At 36.7% G+C, this 23,365-nt stretch overlaps 10 protein-coding genes across 10 annotated transcripts; 1 reads left to right on the top strand and 9 right to left on the bottom strand.

Moving 5' to 3' along the window:
• Positions 1–1,850: 1,850 nt before the first annotated feature.
• Positions 1,851–3,497, top strand: RHIMIDRAFT_303593 (uncharacterized protein; the record flags this gene model as incomplete). Its single annotated transcript, XM_023614423.1, has 1 exon — positions 1,851–3,497. Exon 1 carries the CDS (start codon positions 1,920–1,922, stop codon positions 3,495–3,497), a length of 1,578 nt encoding a protein of 525 aa, XP_023461150.1. The 5' UTR covers positions 1,851–1,919.
• Positions 3,498–3,767: 270 nt separating this feature from the next.
• On the bottom strand, positions 3,768–4,430 carry RHIMIDRAFT_249269 (uncharacterized protein; the record flags this gene model as incomplete). Its single annotated transcript, XM_023610600.1, has 3 exons — positions 3,768–3,983; positions 4,040–4,344; positions 4,373–4,430. The coding sequence occupies 3 exons, from the start codon at positions 4,428–4,430 to the stop codon at positions 3,768–3,770; spliced, it is 579 nt and encodes a 192-aa protein (XP_023461149.1).
• Positions 4,431–6,447: 2,017 nt separating this feature from the next.
• On the bottom strand, positions 6,448–7,301 carry RHIMIDRAFT_316761 (uncharacterized protein; the record flags this gene model as incomplete). Its single annotated transcript, XM_023615071.1, has 5 exons — positions 6,448–6,657; positions 6,710–6,809; positions 6,879–7,188; positions 7,239–7,246; positions 7,268–7,301. The coding sequence occupies 5 exons, from the start codon at positions 7,299–7,301 to the stop codon at positions 6,576–6,578; spliced, it is 534 nt and encodes a 177-aa protein (XP_023461148.1). The 3' UTR covers positions 6,448–6,575.
• A 327-nt stretch (positions 7,302–7,628) lies between these two features.
• RHIMIDRAFT_295915 (uncharacterized protein) lies at positions 7,629–8,101 on the bottom strand (the record flags this gene model as incomplete). Its single annotated transcript, XM_023614223.1, has 2 exons — positions 7,812–8,101; positions 7,629–7,744 (listed from the first exon to the last, which is right to left on the bottom strand). The coding sequence occupies exons 1-2, from the start codon at positions 8,092–8,094 to the stop codon at positions 7,629–7,631; spliced, it is 399 nt and encodes a 132-aa protein (XP_023461147.1). The 5' UTR covers positions 8,095–8,101.
• Positions 8,102–9,635: 1,534 nt separating this feature from the next.
• On the bottom strand, positions 9,636–10,097 carry RHIMIDRAFT_249267 (uncharacterized protein; the record flags this gene model as incomplete). The annotated part of the gene is made up of 1 exon (XM_023610599.1): positions 9,636–10,097. The coding sequence occupies one exon, from the start codon at positions 10,095–10,097 to the stop codon at positions 9,636–9,638; it is 462 nt and encodes a 153-aa protein (XP_023461146.1).
• Positions 10,098–11,598: 1,501 nt separating this feature from the next.
• Positions 11,599–14,291, bottom strand: RHIMIDRAFT_99144 (WD40 repeat-like protein). The gene is made up of 2 exons (XM_023615972.1): positions 14,099–14,291; positions 11,599–14,041 (listed from the first exon to the last, which is right to left on the bottom strand). The coding sequence occupies exons 1-2, from the start codon at positions 14,135–14,137 to the stop codon at positions 11,648–11,650; spliced, it is 2,433 nt and encodes an 810-aa protein (XP_023461145.1). The 5' UTR covers positions 14,138–14,291; the 3' UTR covers positions 11,599–11,647.
• A 1,477-nt stretch (positions 14,292–15,768) lies between these two features.
• RHIMIDRAFT_242641 (uncharacterized protein) lies at positions 15,769–17,206 on the bottom strand (the record flags this gene model as incomplete). Its single annotated transcript, XM_023609822.1, has 4 exons — positions 15,769–16,175; positions 16,226–16,794; positions 16,847–16,961; positions 17,017–17,206. The coding sequence occupies 4 exons, from the start codon at positions 17,204–17,206 to the stop codon at positions 15,769–15,771; spliced, it is 1,281 nt and encodes a 426-aa protein (XP_023461144.1).
• Positions 17,207–17,659: 453 nt separating this feature from the next.
• On the bottom strand, positions 17,660–18,852 carry RHIMIDRAFT_209311 (WD40 repeat-like protein; the record flags this gene model as incomplete). Its single annotated transcript, XM_023607130.1, has 5 exons — positions 17,660–17,749; positions 17,805–18,051; positions 18,100–18,548; positions 18,598–18,690; positions 18,745–18,852. 5 exons carry the CDS (start codon positions 18,850–18,852, stop codon positions 17,660–17,662), a joined length of 987 nt encoding a protein of 328 aa, XP_023461143.1.
• Positions 18,853–19,588: 736 nt separating this feature from the next.
• RHIMIDRAFT_286909 (glycosyl transferase) lies at positions 19,589–21,551 on the bottom strand (the record flags this gene model as incomplete). Its single annotated transcript, XM_023613423.1, has 5 exons — positions 19,589–19,688; positions 20,345–20,812; positions 20,868–21,164; positions 21,214–21,361; positions 21,410–21,551. The coding sequence occupies 5 exons, from the start codon at positions 21,549–21,551 to the stop codon at positions 19,589–19,591; spliced, it is 1,155 nt and encodes a 384-aa protein (XP_023461142.1).
• A 1,495-nt stretch (positions 21,552–23,046) lies between these two features.
• RHIMIDRAFT_274686 (uncharacterized protein) lies at positions 23,047–23,223 on the bottom strand (the record flags this gene model as incomplete). The annotated part of the gene is made up of 1 exon (XM_023612486.1): positions 23,047–23,223. A coding segment is annotated over one exon (158 nt), but the record flags the coding sequence as incomplete, so codon positions are not given.
• Positions 23,224–23,365: the final 142 nt, after the last annotated feature.

The raw sequence follows: 23,365 nt of genomic DNA, 5'->3' as shown, positions 1-23,365 counted from the left end.
ACTACTCCTTCATCTACTAGTCGCGGTATAGCCCAGTGGATGTGCAAACTTGGAAGGGTGGTGGAGGGCCTCCGTAGATTTGGGCATTAGATGTTGACATTGACATTACTGAGCGAACATAGTGTTATTCACTGCGACATGAAGCCTGAAAATATTCTACTGAAGCAACCTGATCGAAGTAGCCTACGTATTATTGATTACTGCAGCTCATGTTATGCGAATGAAAAAGTGTACACCTATATTCAAAGTAGGTTTGGAGTATGTATTACGTATTGATATGTAGAGTACAGGTTGTATTCTAGCGGAATTATACACAGGATATCCTATTTTTCTTGAGGAATGAACAAGATCAACTAGCTTTTATCATTCAAACCTTGGATGTGTCTAAAAAAGACTACCTTAATCGATGCATACGACGAAAGTAGTCTTTGGTAAGTTGTTGGAAGTATATCAGATGGTTGTTTGATCATTCTTGGTTACGGATATTTACGATCATCCCCGTAAAGCCATCAATTCAAAAGGGAGAAAGTGAGAGCCCCATTCGCTTACTCTAGAAGACGCACTAAAACGATCCACATACGATCAAGTGGGTAAAGACTTTGTCGACTTCATTAGTCATTGCTTAACATGGGAACCATCGAAAAGAATGAAGCCTGCAGAAGCTCTCAACCATCCTTGGATTCAAGCCATGATAAAAAAAAAGATGTAATATGTATAATAGACGTTTGTTAAATACCCTCAATTTCCCTTCCTTCTTTGTCATGAATAAAAACTTGTTTTGAAAAAAATAAACAGCAATGTATTACATCAGTCAGAGGACCAAACGCTAAAGAGGATCAAAAAAAAATATGCAAGTTACATTCGTTAGCACTCTTCCTAAATTCTCTGAGTTAATCTTGAACATACATGGCACACGTTCTTATATTAATGGATAGATGCATCTTTTGTTTAGCTTCATACAAAGAATTGCCATATCCTCAACCTGCTCATGTCAATATTAAAAACTCACACTGTCTCTTCACGCAGTCAAAGAGCTTTCAATTAGTCTTAAACACCAAAAGAAAATCCATTGCCATTTCGTACTTTCAATCTCAAACTTTATTACTGCAAAGTAAATGTTCACAAAAAAGCAGATATTTTATTTATAAACTTCTTCTTAGTTCTCAAAATCGTAATGATCTTGATTAACAGGGCCAACCACGAGAAGGTGAGAAGCATCTGACCCCAAAAAATATGTGTGTGAAGGGCAACCCCTAAACACGCCTTAATGTTCAGATAGGCAACCCCAAATAAAACACAAGGCAATCCCCTAGTCCGACTGCGTAAAGGGCAACCCCTAAACTCCCCCCAGACCGTTGTAACATCCTTTGGTAAATAGTTCAAGAAAAGATATCACCATATGTCACTCTAGCAGTGCAAAGTTAAACCATGGAAACCTCGCTGGGCCAATGACGGTGCCTCAACCATTCCTAAAAACCAAAAAAATGATAACACTTGGAAAAAAGAAAAAAGAAAAAAAAGCGAAAAGGAAAAAAAAAAAAAAATTAAAACGAAAAAAAAACTGGGCGGAACCAATGAGATGCCACTACGAAAATTCCTCAAAAAAAGTACTCCTTAAAAAGTGCTCCTTAAAAATTACTCCTTAATAAAATACACAATCTTTTCAATAAACTAGGCAAGCATATAAACACCTTGACGCTCTTGCTACAACATCTTGAAGGGGGAGGGAATGGTTTGTAAATCAATTCTAAGCAAAGAATAAACGCGTAGATATAAATTGAAAAATTAATAAAACGCGGTGAACATGATTCAATCTTTGTCAAACTCTATTTTATTTGGCTATATTAAGAATAACGCAGACTTTAGGAATACAAGAGATTTTGAACAATGCCGTTGTACACCTTCTTTACATTTTTGTCATGTCAGGACCATTAGCTTTTAGCGTATTAGATGATTTCATCTTCATGTTGTTTGTCTATGCAGAAAACTGGAATGATATTATGTCTTTGACTTTAGTCTGTAAACAGTACCAGAACGTTGCACTAAAACAAAAGATTGATATTCCTTTTGAATTTACTTCTGATCTTGATTTGACTCGTTGTACAATCCCTTCTAAAATCGCTAGAGTCATTAAAGTGAAATGTGTTTCTGCAGCACAAGAAGCCTACTTCAGGAATGTCTCAAAATGTTTTGTTAGTTATCGTCTCATCATCATTGATTTCATTGAAGTTGATAGTTGGAAGCGTACAAAAAAGATTTGCAGAACCATCTTGAAGACAGGTAAAACATTGCGTGTTTTGAATACAAAAAGACCCAAAAAAATCACTGCCTACTTGACGAATGTCGAAGAAAAGTATCAGCAACAACACGTTTTATACACTGAAAACCAAGGACATCCACCACTTAAGCGCAGACATTCTGAAGAAGACTTCATTATGTTGAAAGTGCCTAGAAACACAAATCTTCGTCGCAACTTTTTGTTACAGCATTTGCTCACATTGTCTAGCCCAACCTTTGAGAATAGTGTAGAACCTTTATTTAGTCGTATCAGCCAAGTTACTTCCTACAAAGAAGCCTATACCCATTCAATGTTTTTTACTTGTGGTGTCGAAGAAGCAATGGTACACGTTAAGCAGTTTGTCAATTGTATTGTTCAGTTTGATACGTTTTCTTTGCTTGTCACAAGCTTCGATATTTTCTACCACAACCATAAGTATGAAGACGATTGTGCTCAGTCCTTGGACCGCATCTTCCAAGCCCCTACTGCAAAGATATCCAGGAAAACGAACACCAACAAGAAATTTATGGAAATTTCGGTCTTTGTTGGCCACTATGAATTGCTGGTCGTGGGAGGTTATTTTAACATACATGGGTCGATCCTACCATTTCTTGGCTCGTCAATGGGCAAATTTAATTTCCAGGAAGCAATATCTACTACCATCCATATACCTGACTTAAGCTCACCATTCGTTCGTACGAGTCGTTTATTGAACCAGTACGTTAAACGAAAATCGCATGAGTTATGGAGCCTTCACTGCCAATATGCTTACAACAAAGGGTTCTACCCTATTTCGGCAATCAGCTTTACCAACCACTATAGCCAGGTGCACAAATGCAGCAACAGCCAACATTTTCTGTCACAAGTTCTGCGTTTAATATCCTCAACGATGGTAATTAAACCTGCCGAATTAGATTCACTTTGGGCTCTCCTTCTTCGTCTTCCGTCATACAAAAAGATGGTTGAAACTGCTAGCACCATACCAACTAATTTCGTTGAGCTCTCTGCCCACTTGAACAACTTGAACGATGACAGCTCGTTTGGGTCAATACTTCACGTTCTTTCTGCAGTACAATCCAAAGCCCCGTGTTTCTTCTTGAGCCTGTATTCAGAATCAAAAGCCAAAGAAATTGCTTTAGGAATTATGACAGGCGGCTTAAAAAGGAATATAACTGATCAACATGATGCTATTATGGAGAATATAAAGAAAAATATTTAAGATATTAAATTAATGAACAGCATTGACTTTTATCTTTTGTAATTTAAAGACTCTATTCATAACAGAATAGTCGTGGAGGATGCCATCTTTAAAAAGCATTAGTTTTTTTAAAAAAATCGTCTACGGGTTAATTTTCAATCACAGTGTATATAATTTATTTGTGCCCGAGAAATAGTAGTGGTATTAGCAGTAGCGCTAGCGACGTTATTATTAGTTGTAATGGCGGTGGCGGTTGTCTGGAGCATACATATTGTTGATATCCTCAAAACTTCAAAGATGATCCTCATAATCATCCTCATCATCCTCGTCAGCACCTTGTGCGTCTCCTTCCAACTCCTCGTTCTCCTCGTTCCAGATGACTTCAGTTATCCAACCTTTGATGGGTGTCTTCTTCTTGGCACTGTTGCCGCTGAGTATTATTGCCATAGCATCGGAATCGTTCATTTGATGTGATTCATGCACGTGTCTAAGCTCGATCAGTAAGAACTATAGAAGAAAAAATGCCATTACACAAATCGAAAGACGCAATAACTGAATCTTACTTCAATGCACGATAAACCATTGATAGTATTCGAAAGACCAAGTTTCAATGAGCCATAGTTGGTTGGGAATGAGAAGGAAATATGGCCTTGTAAGATGTATAATCCTTGATTTGCCAATCGTAAAGTGTACATTCGAACATCAAACTCCATGATCTGTACCATAGGAAACATCACATTCTTGATGTCTTTGCCTGGTATGAAGGGAATCGTTTCAAGGAAATAGTTCATATAGTATTTTGAACTAAGTATAGACTTCAATTTGTCCACGAACAATTTCCTAGAAATGGCCTTCTTCGCAACTTCAGCTGTTGCACCATCAACAGTATTAGTGACCGAAATATGGAACAAAATGCTTCCAAAGCCATCCTTTATGTTCAGAGTGGACAGACATTATGTCCTGGCTATTTAATTCCCCCTGAATCAGAAAGAGCGAATCTTCTCATTGACGCTCATCATAAAGTTGGTCACTATGGTGCAGAACAAATGGTAAAACGATTGCATTCAGAAGGCATTCACTGGCCCAACTTAATCTCGGATGCTGTTCAATTTATCAGAAAATGTCACGAATGTCAACGACATAACATTCAGAAAAAAGGTTATCACCCTTTAAGACCCATCTACAGCTATTGTCCTAGCGATCATTATGCTATTGATCTTAGTGGTCCTATAACAACCATGAAAGGCTCACACGTAAATTACTTCATGGTGATAATTGATGTATGCACAAGATTTTGTATCATCAAAGGACTTCCTGATAAGCAAAGTATATCTATTGTATCAGCACTAATTGACGTTTTTTCCATACTGGGATATCCGACTAAATTGCAATCTGATAATGGTCGAGAATTTTCTAATTCCCTTATGAAAGAATTGGCTGATGCGATGGATATTGATCATCGTTTCATTACTCCTTTGCATCTTTCTGCAAACGGTCTAAGTGAGCGCTATGTTCAATCTGTAAAAAAGCTACTTGCTAAAGTCACTAACGGGACAGGCGTAAACTGGCACATGTATCTACCGGCTGTTCAACTAGCTTTGAATAACCAGATTAGTAAACGTCTAAACTCTACTCCCTTTTCCCTCATGTTCGCTCGTCGGATGAATGATCCTCATGGTTTTCGTTCTTCTAAAGATGAATCTAAAAATGATAAAAACAAACCACCCATGTCGCATGAAGAATTACTAAAGCGCATTGATTACCTGGCCGATGTTGTATTTCCTGCAATTGAAGCCAAGACCAAAGAACAAATGGAAATTGAGAAAGCTAAATTTGACAATACACATCGTTTAGCTGAATATACACCTGGTAGTCGTGTCATTGTTCGTATTAAAGAAAAAGCTGGTCAACTTGACGCTGTTTATGAAGATCCATATACAGTTGTTCATTCTATAACAAAAACCACTCCAGCTGGCACGATTTCCAAACTCATCCGCTCAATATCAGACATTTCCTTGTCAACTGATGTTGAAGCTTCAGTACCAAAGCAGTCGAGAAGAGCCACTCAATTGAAAATGTTAAACAACATGTCAACTGGAGTAGAAGCACTCAGATATTTGAAAGATTTTATTACAAACCAACACCAACACTCACTCTGGACTCATAAATCACCAATTCAATTTTTTCTGCGGAGAACCTTACCACGTTGGAAGCCGAGCGGAGGCAACTGAGATTGTTCTAGGAACGACTAACGATCAAAATGTTGCCGAATCGAAGGTTGAAAATGTGGTAAATGCCCATCCTACATCTTGGTTTTCCAATCTTCGAAACTTACTCTAGTTAAATACATCACCCCTAAAAAAATTGAATATTATTATGATTAGCTACTTTGAAAGATATAAGAGAAAAAGAGGTTTGAAGGTTTATTATGATTATATATATGAAAATAAAGCACGGCTCTGGGAGCATTCACCACATTTTCAGCCTTTGCTTCGGCAACATTTTGGTTTAAACATGTTTACACTATTTCCAGAAAGAGATGTCGCACTGACTTGTCGTTTTTTCGTATAAATTGTATTATAAAAACTGCAAAAATGCGACTTTACTTTCTCAAAAGACTGTATAAAGAAGAAAAGCGGTTAGAAATGTTTATTAGTAAATTATTAACAGATTTGGCTGCTTCTATTTACACAATACAAAAGCCTTCTCATTTTGATTATATTTCAGAATTTAGGCGGGGATCCAAAAAAATATGTCGTTAAAAAGAAATGCACCATGTTCATAATCTGACGACGGGTTGTCCAGATGCATACAAGTTCGAAAGAAAAGAAGATAAAAAAAGTTTTTATACAACAACCAAGATCACTTCAAGTATAACTATGATGATACATCATAAATTCGTATACTACATCAAATAATTTTGAGCCGATAAAGTAATATAAATTTTAATAAAAAAATAAAAGAATCTTTCAAAAGAAGAACAAATTATCTAACTTATATTGCGAGTGAAAGTGGGAGTGGGAGTGGGCAGCACGTTGGAGCGATGGAACAAATTTTCTCGACCATCGGATTTAAACAACGATTTTTTTTTCAATGATTTCATCTTCGCATTTCCAATACATGCACTTGATTATCATGCACAATAGTCTCTATGATGATTTTTTTTAGAGTGGGCTGCTCACTGAAACCAAATTTAGTTCATTGTCTTGTTTAGAAAATAATATGTCACATACCGAATAAATAATTCCAAATCGCTCATGTTAGTGATCAAGCCCGCCGAATCAATAACCACTAAACGCGCTTTATCCACCTTTGCTAAATCGTTTATCAAGTCTACAAGTAAAAAATCAGTATTAAGTGCAAAATTACATACTATAATATTTTATATAAGATATTGGATACCTTGAACGTCACTAGTCACTCCTGATAACTCATTCATTATCATACTCTTCTTTAAATCTCTTCTACGTATAGGTGTTCGAGAATTGCAGCTGACACTGACGAAGATATGTTCCGCTGATGATCTCTTTTGCAAGCCAACAATCATCGATTGAAGAGATTTTACTATGGCTTTTTGATCGTAAGCTGTCTTGGACTTGGGACAATACCCAAAGACAGTATACCTTTCTTGCTTTAGTCCCGTAATATACTCTTGGTATCTTTCAGGTAGTTTGATAATATCTTCCAATAAAATGTCTACGATGCGATGATTCTTAATACTGTAATAATAATAATAATAATAATAATAAACAGTTTACTTACCTTTATAGCTATTTTTTAATACATATAACCCTCGCAGTGATGATCTTGTCCCTGAAGCTTCATGTTTTCTCTTCACCTCTTGAGGTATTGGTTGTTGTTGTTGTTAGTGCTCGGTAATGGTAGAATAAAAGCAAAGAAGTGATGAGTCTCTGTTTTATCCTTTTATTAGAAGTGAGAGGAGGAGCTCATAGCAAAAAGAAATTAGGTTGTTTTAAAAGTGGTCGGAGTACTAAGGTACATGTAATTAAGTCAAATATAATCTCACACGTAAAGATTAGTATTAGACATGGTCAAATACGACACCTCTGATCCCAAAAACTCCAACCTCTGTGAGGAACACCAATTAACGAATTTGCTTATAGGTTCGTCTCGAAAAACCAAACTGTATTTTCACACCTCTGATATGATATTATTGATTGATAAATATCTATGTTCATATGCTTCGGATTTAGGGTCTGTTGATAAATACGTAGTGTTAATAAACTGTTTTAGCTGGTGTGTAGATGCTATGGAAATGATAAAGTCAGTCATTCAGCCATTGGGGATGAAAAATATTTCATTGTGAACAAGTACCAATCTCTAGCTTATTTTCTGTATTGACAACTTTATCTACTTCTTTATCTGTTTCTTTATTATTTTCAATTGTTTCTTTTGAAGATTTATGCAAGTGAATATCAAATCGATTCGCGTAAATGACTCTTGTGCACAAAAGCCTTGGTTTCTTGGGATTCCTTGTAAAGCATATTTCAACATCTTCCATTACCTCGATCATCTTGGTGTATTTAATTACATTCTCCTGGTTGTATGGCACAGCATAAAATAAGCATATCGCCTCTTCACGAGAGATAATAGCCATGATTAATTTGTTTTTTAAGAAAAGAGAAAAAAAATGGGTTTTGCTATTTGCACAGCGCGTTTTAACAACATTTCCATAACCATCTTGTTTCTACACAGTTCTTCCCAATAAAGAAATTTATCACCTTCGCAGTCAGCTAATAGCTCATATAATAACAACTACTCACAACTCAAACGAGAATGGGTTAGTGTAGTCTGAGGAAGCACCAAAACGTTCAGCGATGCTGAGTCGTCTACCTTTACCTCAAACGACTCTACCACTCCTGAAGATGTTTTCATGATCATGATCGCTTGAGATCGCAAATTTTTAAGCCTTTCTTTAAAGGTTCCGCTCTTGGCACTGTCTTTGTTGATACCTCCTCCGTCGAGGATAAAAAGCTTTTCGTTAAAGAACTTAATGAAGCGTACTATTACAATTCTCGTCTACGGGGTATCGAGGATCGTTTCCATCGTGATTACAGCCGCTTATACACTATTTCCAGAAAGAGACGTCGCTTTTTCGTACAGGTTGTATTATAAAGACTGCAAAAACGCAACTTTACTTTCTGAAAAGGCTGTATGTTGAAATTACGAAGAAAATCTGTGATGAAGGCTTCGAACTCCCCTTCCCTACCGTTTTGTTGGACATCAGTCATTGTCAGCTGATCCTGAAATCTTAATCATCACCATTGACGGTCTCCCTCGTTAATATGGTCGAAGGAATGATAGCTCAGAACAACTTCAAGCGGACATGCTGCATAACCTTTCTATTTACAATGTAATACGTGACAGCGGTATCCTCTCTGGCCGCGGCTACGTCATTTTAGAGCTCAAGAAGCCCTTTGTCATCTCCTTGACTCACAAGGTTCATTGACAGTACTCTTCTGTCGTTACTTTCACTGTTGATCCTTCTCAACGTGGCTCTGAAGCGTTTGTGTATGCTCATTGGTGCTCCATACCCCCTTATTGCCGATATTGTCACAGCCTATCTCACGTAGTTACTGACTGCCTTGTCAAATTGCGTCCTACCACCTGTCATCACTGCAATGAGATCGGACATATGCCTAGACTGGGTTATCTTCTTTTCATTTACCGCGCGAAGGATTAACTAACATGGACGTGTATCTTTTTATATACGAAAGCAGTAATTATTTATATTTAAGATAGAGGATTCTTATATTACATGGCTTATTAATGAAAGTGTTCAAATGGTCTTATTTTATATGAACTTATTATATTTCATGTTGATCGTTGTTAATTATTTCAATGTCAGTTAGAATCAGATATTGTTCTACTACAAAAGTAACCTCGTTGTTGCTGAAGATCTTTCACCCAAAGTTTGATGGATTCTTCCTGCTCATTGTGTTATTTATATGATAATTCTTGGACCTTTTTATATATGTTGTACATATCCTGTGAGCGGACAAACTGATTGCAGTGTATAACATATACTGAAGAGGATGACGAACTAACATCTTCAGGGAAAAAATCCCTTAACCTTTCATTAAAATGACGTTGAATTGCAGCTCTTATGACTCTTCTACCATAGCCTTCATGTAACTTTTATAATATGGCTTCCTTCGTATTATCTGATAAAGGCAAAAAAGAGATATCATCAAGATTATTATGCTCATTATGAAGCTTAATAGTGACCTGATTAGGTGCTAGAAAATAACAGATGACAGTAACATAGCATCTGCAATCGATCATTTTGCTTGGTTTCTGAATTGGCCGGCTTTTAGATGATTTATCTTCTGTCTGTACGCCAGTACGACTCTTATAGGTCCCAGTTCTATGGCATATGCACTTAATTTTCCAAACGATGCTTCTTCTTGTTACGCGCTTTGGCATAGGTTGGCCTTTTTCGTTTAAAGTAGACATATCACCATTCGTCTTGACCTTATATATCCAACATGCTGCATGATAGGAAGGTAATTTTTCAATGGTATCCTTCCAAGAGTCAATATTAACAATAGTTTCTCTAGGAAAGGGTGTGTATTTTTCTAAAACTAAGCTCTCAGACATGATTACTATTCTTTAATAAAAGGAGAATAAGTGGGCGAAAAAGCTAAAGAAGGCCATTTCAAAGGATTTAAAGTTCAGAAAAGGGGCAAAATAAGGGCGCTTGCGGTGTTCACCAAAAAAAAAAAAGAGACCAGGTGAAATGCTGAAATGAAAAAAAAAAAAACCAGTGTTGAATACGAAGTATCAATTAAAAGAATAAAGACTAGAATTAACCAGATTAAAAGATGTATGTCGATTGGCTTTATTAAAGACAAGTATTTATACTAAATGTGAGACACTCTTCAACTGAGATCGTAAAACTTTTCATACAGGCTTATGAATGACAATTGAGGCAATGAGAGAGTTAGGACGAATCGGGTGTCTTAGATAAGACAATGATCCCTAATAACAATGATGGATTAGAGTTATTAGATATGCGCACCTTAAAATGCAGTTCCTGGTAATTAGCTCAAGTAATGATCCGCAAAGTTGTTTCAACGTAACAAGCTGAAGTCGAATAATTGCCAGTTATTGTTTCAAATGTGTTTAATAGTTGATCCACTAAGTATGAATACAACAACCAGCTTTATTAGTTCTTCTTTCGACTCTTGGATGCTGAATGATCCTCTTGATTCTCTCCTCTTGCGCTTCTTCTGGGACTTTAGGAGAAGAAGGGCTAGAATCAGGCAACTAAAAACAAGATATAAATTAGTTAACAAAGTTATGCTATTTTCTTTTACTTTCTTTTTACCCTGGCAAGTATCATCTTGAGGATGTCTTGAACACTACTCATCTGTTTTCCAGTAGAATATAGTTATAGAGATGTTAAGTTAAAATAAAAAAGCTACCAAGTTTATAGATGTAGAATGTGATACAGCATGCCAAAATATCGTTGACATATGAAACAATGAATAGGCTCAACTGTCCTGGACCTTGACATGATGCTGAAATAGCCTATCTTCTCTTTGAAGATATGTTGAGATACGTTGAAGTCCCTTTCAGGTTATTGGCTGATTCTAATTTTACTTGCCGTGGAGAGTTCTCTTCAAAGATGCTGATTGTACCAAAATCAAATAGCTCAGGTACAATGTTCAACGACTCTGATATAAGAACAAGACATGCTTGTAACACACCATATTGATCAAGGATGGCTTCTCAACATCATCTGATATTGCATAACTTTAGGACCAGAACCATGGGTATAGGTCAGATTAAATCTGTTTATTACAACCGATGGAGAGACAGAACAGGCTTAGATTTGAACCTCTTCTAAGCTTAATGAATAAATATTTCCGGAACGCATTTTGGAAATAATAAGTAATTAATGCAATGATCAACCTTTTTAGCTTAGATCTTGTATATGCAGTAGAACGTCGAATAATGCAAGCATTATCTGCTGTAGGTCTTAATATTCTTTCAGTAGATGAAATAAGGTCATAGCTACTACCGAACAAAAAGTGCAGCCCTGACCTCGATTGGTAGAGTGGACAGGAAAAATAAAGAAATGCACCATAAAAGACTGCTACATAATCTACTCCGCTGTTCATTTTATTTAAAGGGAAATACTCTGACTATTTCCTTAAAGCATCGTCAAATGAAATGATTTTTATAAAATTACCATAATCGCAGGCAAAACCATATCCATCTGTAGTAACTATATTTTGCACAGTAGTAAATGGCAGCAAATCAGATGCATCCTCCTCTTCAAAGCTACGACCCTGAAGAGATGCATTTTTATGATTCAATAATGTCTCTTTGGGACGAATATAAAACAATCTCTTCCATAGTGCAGTCGTATGATGTTGTTCAAATGTGGTTTGGTTTTCTCTATCAAGATAATAACTGACTGTAGGAATGAATAATTGGTTGGATGCATACACAGGTGTGTGAAGACACTGTAATGGTACAAACCAAGCATACCATCTATTTTGTACGCGTCGGACGCCAGACAGAACATTATTTTTACAAAACACTAAGTTTTTTCCACCCAGTTGTTCTAGCAGACCAAGATATTGAACCTGATGTTCTTTTATGCTGCATTCTTTTTCGCTGTTTAAAGAAACAGACGGTATTTCGGGAATAAGGTATCCAACATGTCTACGAGAAGGTGGTCGAGAAGAACCCGGGACCGTATCGTCTGGTTTTTGGTCGTCAATGTCTAAACGCCAGATATGCACTGTGCTGTCTAGTGAACTTGAGGCAACCATAAAGACAAAGGGTGTGTTAGGATGAATTGAGGTAGGGTATTCTATGTCTTTAAAGCTTTCTACAGCTACTTGAGTGATATAGCCATTGTGGTCAGCTGTGAATGACTCAGTTTCTTCTTGTGTCTCGTTTCGTCCAACTAGGAACGAAGCATGCTCCGAAACGCTCGTTCTTCGAGACGATATATGATCACTGCCTTGTGACAATGTAAACAATGCATTACCAGTATCCATATTCCACACCTTTACACTACCATCACTTGCTCCTGACACCAAAATGCTAAATGAACTGCAACTTGATTTGGCTGCTGCTATACTAGTGACTGCATGATGATTGTCTCGATGGGTTATTATATATCGACAGGCCCAGTCAACCCGCGTTGAGTTGGAATCCTTAAATTTCATTCTCTCCCAACACTTTATCTGCCCATCGTTTGAGCCTGTAAAGAAGTATTGTTGACCATCTTTTATAAAGAGATGTGTAGCATGGGTAGCCTTGGTATGATTTGTATTAGTTGAGCTTATTATCTTACCATCAGAAATACTCCATTCGCAAAGAGTGTTATCCCTATGCAGTGCAAGCACAGAGTGATGCTTTGTGACATTGTCATGCTCGATATCTTCAACTTGAAGAAAGTCCATGTATATTACACGCTTTGGAGTAACTGCCGAGTGATACAAGTTAGCTTTGTCAATTTCCTCTGATTCGCTGTCCACTGTTAGTTCACATAAAAGATAGAGTGTTTTAACCTCCCACAAGCGTATGGTTCCATCGCCATACCCAGCTGCAACCCATCGATGTTCATCATCCACCTTGACACACATAGCAAGCGGGACCTGTCTTCTTTCGATAAAGTTCTTTTTGGAATGTCGATGACAAGCCGCCATTACATCCGTTTCATGGAGATGATAATACTCTGAATTAATCTGCTCTGCAACCCAATGACCTCCATTCAATTTGATCATCTTGTCTAGTCTTGCCATCCAAGCCTTTCGTTTGATGTCCCACAGATTGAGTTGCCCATCTTGTCCGGCGGATACAACCAACCGAGCGGTTGCGGAAAGAGAGTGCACATCAGCCGTGTGGCGGCCTTTGAGTGTCTTTACTGATATGTTTCGTAAACAGCTATCCATTTGCAGTTTACTGAACTGACGTTGCCAGGATATCGCACCCGTATGTACCCCGTCTTCGTTATAGTTCTCTTGGGTCATGGCCACTCTACGAATGAGCGAATCTTCTGCTGCAGCATTTACAGAGACAATTCCGGTGCTGACAATAACCTGCACAATGTAAGTGCATACGCGAATAAATGCCTGTTGAAGGGCTGGAAGTAACTTCTTTTCACGCAAAGAAGGCGACATCCAGGTGACGATTGATACAAGCATGAGCGATAGGACAAGGCTAGGTAAATTCACGCTAGCGATGCATAGTAAAAAAGATTGGAACGGATCAAGATATTCACTCTGGTGGACAACCGTCATGATAGATTGGAGCATCAGTGGGTATTTTTTCATATAATACTTGCTGACTTGAAGATATCTTTGCTCAATGGAAGAAGAATCGTTTGTTCCAAGAAAAATAATATCCGGTGGAGTGATCAAGAGCTGCTGGTTTTGATGTAAAGGGTCGATGCTTTTCCAGAATAGATTAGACATGGTCATGGTATCTCTATCGGGTATCATCATCTGCTCACTGAGAATTTGATATGTGTCGCTCATGTTGGGTTGTAAAATGTAGAGAATGAGAATGATGAGGCACAACTATATATATCGTTTAAAAACTCAGTCACTGTAACCGCGTTTTTTATATAGTTTTACCAAGAATGCATTTACAGCTCTTCTTGATCTAAACTTCATGCCGTAATTATCCTCTGTATACGCTGCAATTGCTTCACCTTGCTGATTTACCTTGCTTTCATGAGTACCTAGATCCGTAAGCTATGATAATTGTCATATTGGGCATATTTTTATTTGGTGTGTGTATTTTTATGACCTACTTCTGCTCTCCTTATATCAATTGAAAGTACGGCGAGAAACATGCTAAGACTGAAAACATAGGCTATAATCAATGTAACTGCAGAGAAAAGACAAAACAGACCAACATTGGACGAATCCATTTGGGATCCAATAAAAACCACAAATAGTTCTCCAAGAAGTGTGGTAGTCATGGATACACCCACTTTCTGTAGCCCTATCGGAAGGTTAATTACAGCAGCTATATTGTGTAAATTTGAATATTGGCTTACCTTTGCCTATTCTCTCCTGTCGATTCAAATCGTCCTTGATGGAGATGACTGAGCCGGTTAATATCATTGTATGTTCAAGTACTGATGTGGCGGATATGAGCATGTGTAAAAACCAAAGACTGCTGTCGATGTTGATATTTAAAAAGTAAAAGACGCCTCTGGTAGATGTGTAGCAGGCAAATGTCAGGAAAATAGCTGTTACTGCTAGTCCCGGCTTTGATTTAATAATGCTGACTTTCCCAAATTGATTTATCATCATTATATATATGCCAATAGCCAGTAAGGCAATCATGGGGAGCGCAGAGAGTGGAATCATACATGACATCCACTATACAACATGTTATAATGGTCAAGTATTTGAAACGGGGACTTACCTTGTATTGTACAACAAAATTTGGAAGGTTAAGGCCACGTCGTATGAATGAGTTGGATTGATTTGTTTTCTGCAGGACTGAATGTAGTAATTGATTCCAAATATCTAGTGCATGCTGCGTATCTTTCAAGATAAAAGTCAGAATTACTGAATCAAAATTCGATAAGCGCCCTCTAGAATCAAATGTCGCGTTTCCAAGGACTGAGAGTGGATGAAAGGATAATCCAGTGTAAGGAGATATCTTTTTTGCGCCAAGAGTATATGAAGCAGTTTGTTCCTCAAAGGGAGAATGAAATAGACAATGCTTGCTTGGATACGCTGTTGCACAAATATCTTGTAAGCTGTAGGTCTCTTTGTTTACCACTGTTGTAAAATCATTCAAATGGTTGTACAATGATTTAGAGTCAGGAAAGAGTTGTGTGTGGTTTTGATGATGTATTCTAATTTGTTTTACGATAAAGTTGCGCTGCACCTTGAGCGAATAGCTATCTGTTGTATAAATGTGTGGCGAAAACAGCCAAAGGTGTCCATCTACAAATACCCGTGGTGGAAAGGGTTGAATGGCCGGATAAGACAGCAAGAATATACAAAAGAGTGTCGAAAGTAGTATTGTCCAAGAGTAAGAGGCACATTTTACACCCCAAGGGCAAAAGTATGTCTTGGATAGATAGTCTTGAAAAGCTTGAAGGGCCAATAAAGGCATGAATATAGAGGTTTATTGCTGTAATAATATAAAGAAGAAAGAAAAAATGGGATATCTAATAATAATGACGTTTAGTTAATTTTTTGTAAGTGAAACACAATTGACAAAAATATTAAAAAGACAAGGGAGTTGTAATTGTAGTTGATAATATGTACAGTATAGTATCTTAGTCTCTTGCTCTTCCTGGTGTGGCTACAACTGCTTCATATCCAGGCAATGTCCCAGAGAAACTATATAGCCTATTTGACCTAATGGCTGTTGTATAAGAAGGTACTCTAGACAGATCAATACCTTCCCATGGATCGGTCATTTGAGTACTTGTTGGAGTCGAAGGACGAGTACTGGACTCTTCATCTTCAGTATCTGAAGAGCTAAGCGTGCTATTGGCTACTGTAGCAGCAGCATTCGGTGCATAAATTGCAATAGACGGTGGTAAATCCCCTCTTGCGATAAGATTAGCGACTTGCTGTGGATCATATGGTGCTGACCTCCAAGCATCCTCATAGGAAGGTAAGGCGTTCTCATCTTCTGGAGAAACTTCTGCGATCACGATTGGAATGGCTGCTCTAAGTTCTATATATATATTAGTGTCTCTGTCCATGTTTGTGGCAAAATTCATGTACCTGATATATGGCCATCTGCGTTTTCTAGTGATACTGTAAATTTCAACTTGTGCTTAATCTTTAAGAGATCACAAATTGAATCCGTCTGTATTTGATGTGATTGAACGTTGGGCACTGGTAGTAGCTCTGTCTTTGTCCATGCATCTGGTCCTGATGAAAAGCTCTCGTCTCTCAAATGTTTAACTACTTTTCCTTCCATCTTTGAATGATCAGCACATGTTAGCGTGATATATTCCTTTAATACGCAAGAGACAGATCGAACTTGTAAATCAGGCGCAATAGGCAATAAAGCAAATGTAATTGGTATAGTGCTTCCCATAGTGAATACTTTGCTTGGTACGCTGATATCATAGCTTAATTTATCCACCCAAGTATTGGAGATCACCATAGGCTGTGTCAATTCGAGGGAGGAGGAGAGGAGCATACGAGAGACGCGTATTGATTTTCGATCCGTATAGTTTATAGAGAAAGTAGGTCGCTCGACGACTGCCTTTAGACGATAGTATACTTGACCTAATTCATGATCTACGGTCTCCGGTAGATCACCGGGTAAAGGAATTTCAAAGTCCCTGTCAATGTTATTTTTTTTTATAATGCGCCAATATGCAAACGAAAACTTACCATTTATAATGTCCTTCGGGTAAATGATATGTTTTACGTTTAAGCGGTAAGAAACTCCATTCATGCTTGATGATCGTCTTTTCGTCTTTATAATGTTTTTGATGGGATCCAAGTCCTTTTTTTTTACAATAAGAAAAAGAGTATATAAATAGTCTTTTAATTGTTTAAACCTTCAGTCCAGTTGACTTTTGCTTTCCCGATAAACTTTAAGGAAACAGACTTGACCTTGGTTGTTTCTTGACAGTTTAATATGACTGAGCCTCTTAATATGACACCAGCTGATTCTTCTACACTGCCATGTAGAATTATGTGATCCGTTTCCAAGGTGATGTGAAAGTCGGGATTATGTACAAGTTGCATCGGGCTTATTATAAAAAGAAAGAATAAAAAAAAAAAGTTTTTTTTTAGGCGTGAACAATACAAATTTCATTGGACAAAGTTACCTTAAATGAATGGTATTTGTAGTTGAATGAAAAGGTATAAACTTTACAAAGTCAGGTGAAGATGAAAGGATGTGCATGGTAATAAGTAAAGAAAAGAGAAAGACAAAATTGTTTGTTTTTTTATACACATGTGCTTTTAAAGAGTCTAGAAAATCAAATGGATAAACTAAATGTTTTTTGATTTCGTGATCTCCGGGTTGACTAAGCAGATGTTGTTTTTGAGGGATAAATTATTTCCCTTCCCTTTTTTTTCCCTTTGAATTAGATCCGACTCAATATTTGATGCTTGTACATAGAAAATGACATTTATGAGAAAAGTTTGTAGTAAATGTTTATTTACAAAATGAAATTAATATGCATAGCTGCAACTTTATTTCTTGCGAGGCTTCCATTCATCATCTTTCATTGCATGAAGCATAATCCTGTTGACTAACCCTTCAGTTGGATAAAGCTTATGACCCTATATTATTAGCACTTTAGTTCTAATATCTATCCTTCATCTTGTTATACATTACCTTTGTCCAATCATAACTTATGCCATATGCAAAAATAGTTCCGTTTCTATTATATGTACCACATGCGATCGTGTTGTTTTGTCTTGGTAATGAGCTTAATCTCTGCTTACTGTCCTTGTCCCAGAAAGTGACTGTTCCATCTGCACCTGTAGTAGCAAAGGTACCTGATACTGGATGAAATGTTATCGAATTGACCGAATATACATTCTTTGTTTCATCACGGTGACATTTGAATGAAAAGTTTTTACTATATACAGGTTTAATCACATGAACTTGTCCAAGATGGAATACCTACGCGCTCTCAGCCTCATCAATGTATTGAATACCTAAACGACCCTCAATTGAACCAATCGCATACCCTTTGCCATCAATAAAACATGACACAGCGCGTGATTGCCATTTAAGAGGTGATATTGTCTTTTTGTATATAGTCGTTGGATTACTCAGGTTGAATACAAGTACATGTCTATCAGCCGTAGCTGCAACCAATAAGCCGTTCTTGGTATCCATCGAATAAAGCCGTTCTGGTAGCTGTACTGTGCCAACAGGTGTAGGTGACCGCGTATCCCAGTATTTGATTGTCTTGTCCCAACTTCCAGTTGCTAGTATATTGGCCTGTCCGTCCAAAAACTTGACAGCTTTGATCGGCTCGTCATGGGCAGCTACTTGAGTACTTTGTCCAGTCACTATATTGTACATTCGAGCTGCCTTATCTGTTCCACCAGAGACAACTGCTGTTCCGTCCTGATGGATGGTTAATTTCTTTTATATGATCAAAAGAATCAGTTCTTACTTTACTCCAATCCACACACAACACGGGCCCCTCATGGTTGTAGGATGCTTTTGGTACAGTATTTCCTGTGGGTTGTACTTCATACAGTCTAACCTTTAATATGAGGTGAGTCGATGTGAAATGCTAATTCTATCTAGTGATGCCTACAGCACTATCCCAAGAAGCTGCAGCTAAAATATCCGCTTGAGGTGAGAAAGCGAGTGAAGATATACTGTCAGTTGGTGGAGAAACTACTTCGAAATCAGGTGCCTGCATCTATCAATATAATAATCTGGGTAAAGACAAGAATCAAAAAAAAAAAAATTGGCAAGTTAGGCTGTGTGTAACAACAGTCATTGACCCTGATCTGTAAGCCTGTTTATTACTAGCTGTTCATTGGCAAGCGGTTTCTTTGTTGTTGTTTATATATTAAAATGATAAAACAATGAATATCTCTTTTTCTTCTTCTGTTCAGTTAACTTTGCTGTTGCTTTTTATATAGGAAACGTGATCAAGCCTATATTCACTGGTTATAGTACCAAGGATAAGTTTGATTTTAAAAAAAAATAATTAAAGATACTGACTTATCCTCTCAGCATATAATTACACTTTGTCAAATCCCTTCTTCCTCAGTCAAGCTTAACAGCTACACTAAACACTTAAAAGAGAGAAGGGAAGTTTCTGAAGAGTTGTACAAACATTACAGCCAAGAGACCAAAATGAACCTTTCTTTAGTTGAAAAAAGAATCCCATTCAGAAAAATGAAGCTATCAAGCGCAATCAATAGAATGCAGTCTGACAAGCATTTGGCTAAAAATTTGAAAGAAATTTGGTAGACACGCAGTGTCGATTTTTGGTGATTGGTCAGCTTTAACGATGGAATACCATGAGCCCATCTGGTGCAAGGGCTTAAAAAGAATGATACAGAAAGAAGGTTTTCAAGTCCTGTTGATAGACAAGTACAAAACGTTAAACCTTTGCCCCGAGCGCAAGTTTTTTCCTCTGGAGAAATTCAAAAAATCAAGAATCCAAGACCATACAGAAGACAGATGATGCCCATGGCTAAATGCCATGGGCGATTAAGGCAGTACCCATCATTATAAAAAAAAAGACTGCTTGATTTTTAAATAGATGCAAAAACGCCAAATGTCTTGATGGAAAAGATTTTGGAATCGAGACCTTGCCGCTGTTTTAAACTTCAAGCATGTATTGATTTCTTTGAGAAACACAGGGTCACGTCCGGCAAGGTTCAAAAGAGTCTTGCCCAGGGTTAAAAGAAGTGCGTGTGTTCTGACGAACAATAGAAACAAAATAGGAAAGATCACTTCACAGGGTAAAATATCTGATTTTCCAATCTGCCTGTCTATTCACCATTTTGTGTAGCTGTCTGGTTTTAAATTAAACACGGTAGACACGAGTATTTGAACTACAGGGTTCACAAAGTACAACAAGGTTGCACGTTTAGATTTACTTATCAGTGATCGACGCATTTCTTTAAGTGATTATACATTTATTCTAAGCTAATAAAATACAAAATAGATAATTTCTTTTTTTTTTTACAAGGAAGTGTATTTTTGATTGTGAACTACTCTATCTTCTAATACTTGATCACCATTTGCCTTAAAGTTCCACTGATGTCCCTCTGTCCTATAACTCTTCCAGTCCTAAAAGTAAAATGTGAGCTTGACACTTGTAATGAATGAGATCCTCCCTTACCGAAAGACAAGAACCCCACATTTCATCAAAGTTTCCAACGTCTTCAGGGCACATGCATTTACCAAGTACGCCATCATCAACACAATGAGCAAAGTTATCATGCTTGTATCCGATATCATTAAAGAAATGAACTTGTGACTTGTTCAAGTATAAACCAGCGGCTAGGCTATGCACGATAGCATCACCCCATCTTTCATAAAAGAAGTTACCAGTACTGTCCAGGTAGTTAAAATAGTCTTCATATCTCTGATCTCTCCACAAGTTTAAGCTTGCGATTTCAAAATTTGACCAAAAATGACACAAGTTATAACCACCTTCTGGAGAACCAAAGAAACGGAGTAAGGTAGTATTTAACTCATGTTGATGAGCAAATTTGATAGTATGATCCCATAAAGTTGGTATAGTCTCTGGTATTTCCTTTAGAGTGATTGTAAATCCATATTCTTTTCCATTTTCCCTCATAAAAGTAAAGGGATCATAATCAAGGTCACAATAAAAGTGAACGCCAGGTTCAACACGCCTAAAAGAAATAAAAATGAGTCTAAATTAGTTTAAAAATAACAATAATTAGTTACCAATAATAATCGTATTGTTGTAAAAGGGGGTGCTTATAAAAGAAACCCGAGTTAAATCGACACATGTGTCTATAAGAAAGAGATCCACCATACATGATATTACGAGATGCATAGTCATAGAGTGAATTATACATCACAGTTTCATTAACATGGTTTGGTACAGACCACATCTCTTTGGGTACAAGTCCAAACTTTAATTCCGCATTTGTCAAGGCTGAAATACTTTGTTTAAATTCGTCTGTAAATGGCTCATCATTTAAGAAAACATAGGGATAATTATACTTTCGATTAAAGCGACTATAACATAAAAGTAAGAATAAAATAATAATAATAGACACACACTTACTCTTCAAATTCTCGAAGTGTTCTTCTCATAGGTCGTAGTTCATTATTTCTAACCAGGATGACAATGACTGCCTTTTCTCTTTTTACTTGCTCGGTTGTATTGAATGTAGGTTCAATAGGGGTGGTATTATCACTACTGTTTGGACAGTCTGGGTTATCGGATAAGGTTATTTGGACATCATTTGATGTTAATTCACTCTTGTCTTCTAATATTGAATTTACATAAGGAACAGTCGAGTTTGATGTTTTAGAAACAAAGTACAAAGAGCCAAAATATAAGGAACAAAATAATAAAAGGGTGATAATGTATGTGTATCCCCTCTTCATTTGTATGTACATTAAAGAAAAAGAAAAAGAAGAAAGAAAGAAAAGATACCGATTTGGTTTTAATCTTGGAGTATAAAAAAAAAGAAACTCAGTATATCATGTAAATCACTTTCTTTAAAGAGATCGCCGCTGACCTCATCTATAGCTTGGCACATGCATATTTAGCAGTACTAAAAATAACTCTATAATTCGCCTCAAAATTCATTTTTTCCTTTTTTAAACTCAATTTTTCAATTTAGGCTAACAACTGTACAGCCATCATTTTCTCGAAGCAGACCCGTATTTGGCGCAAAGTGATGGCTATAAAAAGGATACAGTCTTTTCAGAAAGTCGCAATTTTGCAGTTTTTATTATACAATTTATACGAAAAAGCGATAAGTTAGCACGACATATCTTTTTAGAAATAGCGTAATGCTTGAGGCACTGTAAAAGGGCACTGCAAAGTTCAAAAAATGTAATACTCCAAACTGCAAAACCATTTAAACACCACAATAAAACACTCAATTTCTGGACAACTATTGCCAATATATTGGGGCAAAGCTAGAGTATATAATGGCCTTTGTTTTATGATACAAGATATAGTACTATGAGTGAGTAATGTGATTCTACTAATTTGGTAGAAATTGTCCAAATGTTGTCACGTAAAAGAGGGACTATATAGATGTTATACGACCAAAAGTCAGTAAATTTTCTTGTCATCAATGCAAATATTATAAAGCCAATACGGAAGAGTGATCGAAAGATCAGATTTTTTAGTGATTATGAAAATAGAACTACTCTTACTACGGCTCTCTTATTTTAATCATATCCCCTAATCTATTTATTGCATCATGAAAAATATCCATTCATAAGCTAATAAAAGCACTCAAAATAAGCACTTTCAAGTTGGAATACAAAGCCTATACATGACTAATGCGCATATTCATAATCTAAACTATCTCACAATCATTTGCATTCTCTCTTAATAAGTTATACTCCTTGAATAACAATGTTATCATAAGAAACATGGGACACCACGATTTGATACCTTTCTAAATTGATTCACACAGAATGTTGAGCAAAAAAACTACAGAGATACCCTAAAGGGCACCTCTTTCCACATTACTAATCTTACTTCATTTGTCTTCGCACTTTAAGATAGACCAGGGCTTTTGTTGACCATGTACAACTTATGAAAATATGAGGAAAGTATATACAGGATCTTGATTAAATATTGTAACCTGAAAATAAGTACGACTCAAATAGCATTCATCAAATTAGGGGAAGAATGAAATCAACTGTCAATCAATAGCTAAAAAAATATACTCGATAAAACATTGATCCAAACACCAACATATAAACGATAGAAAAAAGAAAAACATTTCCTCTTGCTTGAATTCACAAGAGGGGAACGTTTTTACAACGATAAGAGCTTCCAGCAATATACTATATGACGATAACATGGTTATACAGTCTTTCCGGAAAGTAAATTCGCCTGTGATCGAAAATAAATGCACTCAATGGTGAGAACAAAATTCATGTTGTATGAAATGTAAATTCGCCGTTACCAAGAATATTTTCGTAGTGCCAGCCTTGACATCCATGGAGATACTGTATTTCCAAATTGAGATGTCGTATTGAAACCGTTGTAATGTTGTCAGAGTAATAACAAATACAAAAAGAATATGGCTCACTATCTCATTTGACAGTAATATTAACAGGTGGGCTGTCTTGGAGTTGAAATTAACTTAATATTAGAAATAGCCCTCTTTAGTCTCTTTGCAAAAGTTTAAATTCTTTATTAGGTTTTTCCACGAAACCAGAAGAACATGTAGTCATATTTGGCA

Source organism: Rhizopus microsporus (assembly GCF_002708625.1).
Source record: "Rhizopus microsporus ATCC 52813 unplaced genomic scaffold scaffold_35, whole genome shotgun sequence".
Lineage (NCBI taxonomy): Eukaryota > Fungi > Mucoromycota > Mucoromycetes > Mucorales > Rhizopodaceae > Rhizopus > Rhizopus microsporus.
Note: the sequence above shows the minus strand (reverse complement) of the source record. Positions and strands in the feature narration are given on the sequence as shown.

Coding starts and splice junctions, on each gene's coding strand:
- RHIMIDRAFT_99144 (XM_023615972.1), bottom strand. CDS start 14,137: ATGAAGTTTAGATCAAGAAGAGCTGTAAATGCATTCTTG. Junction 14,042..14,098: donor GAGCTGTAAATGCATTCTTG/GTAAAACTATAT, acceptor CGATATATATAG/TTGTGCCTCATCATTCTCAT.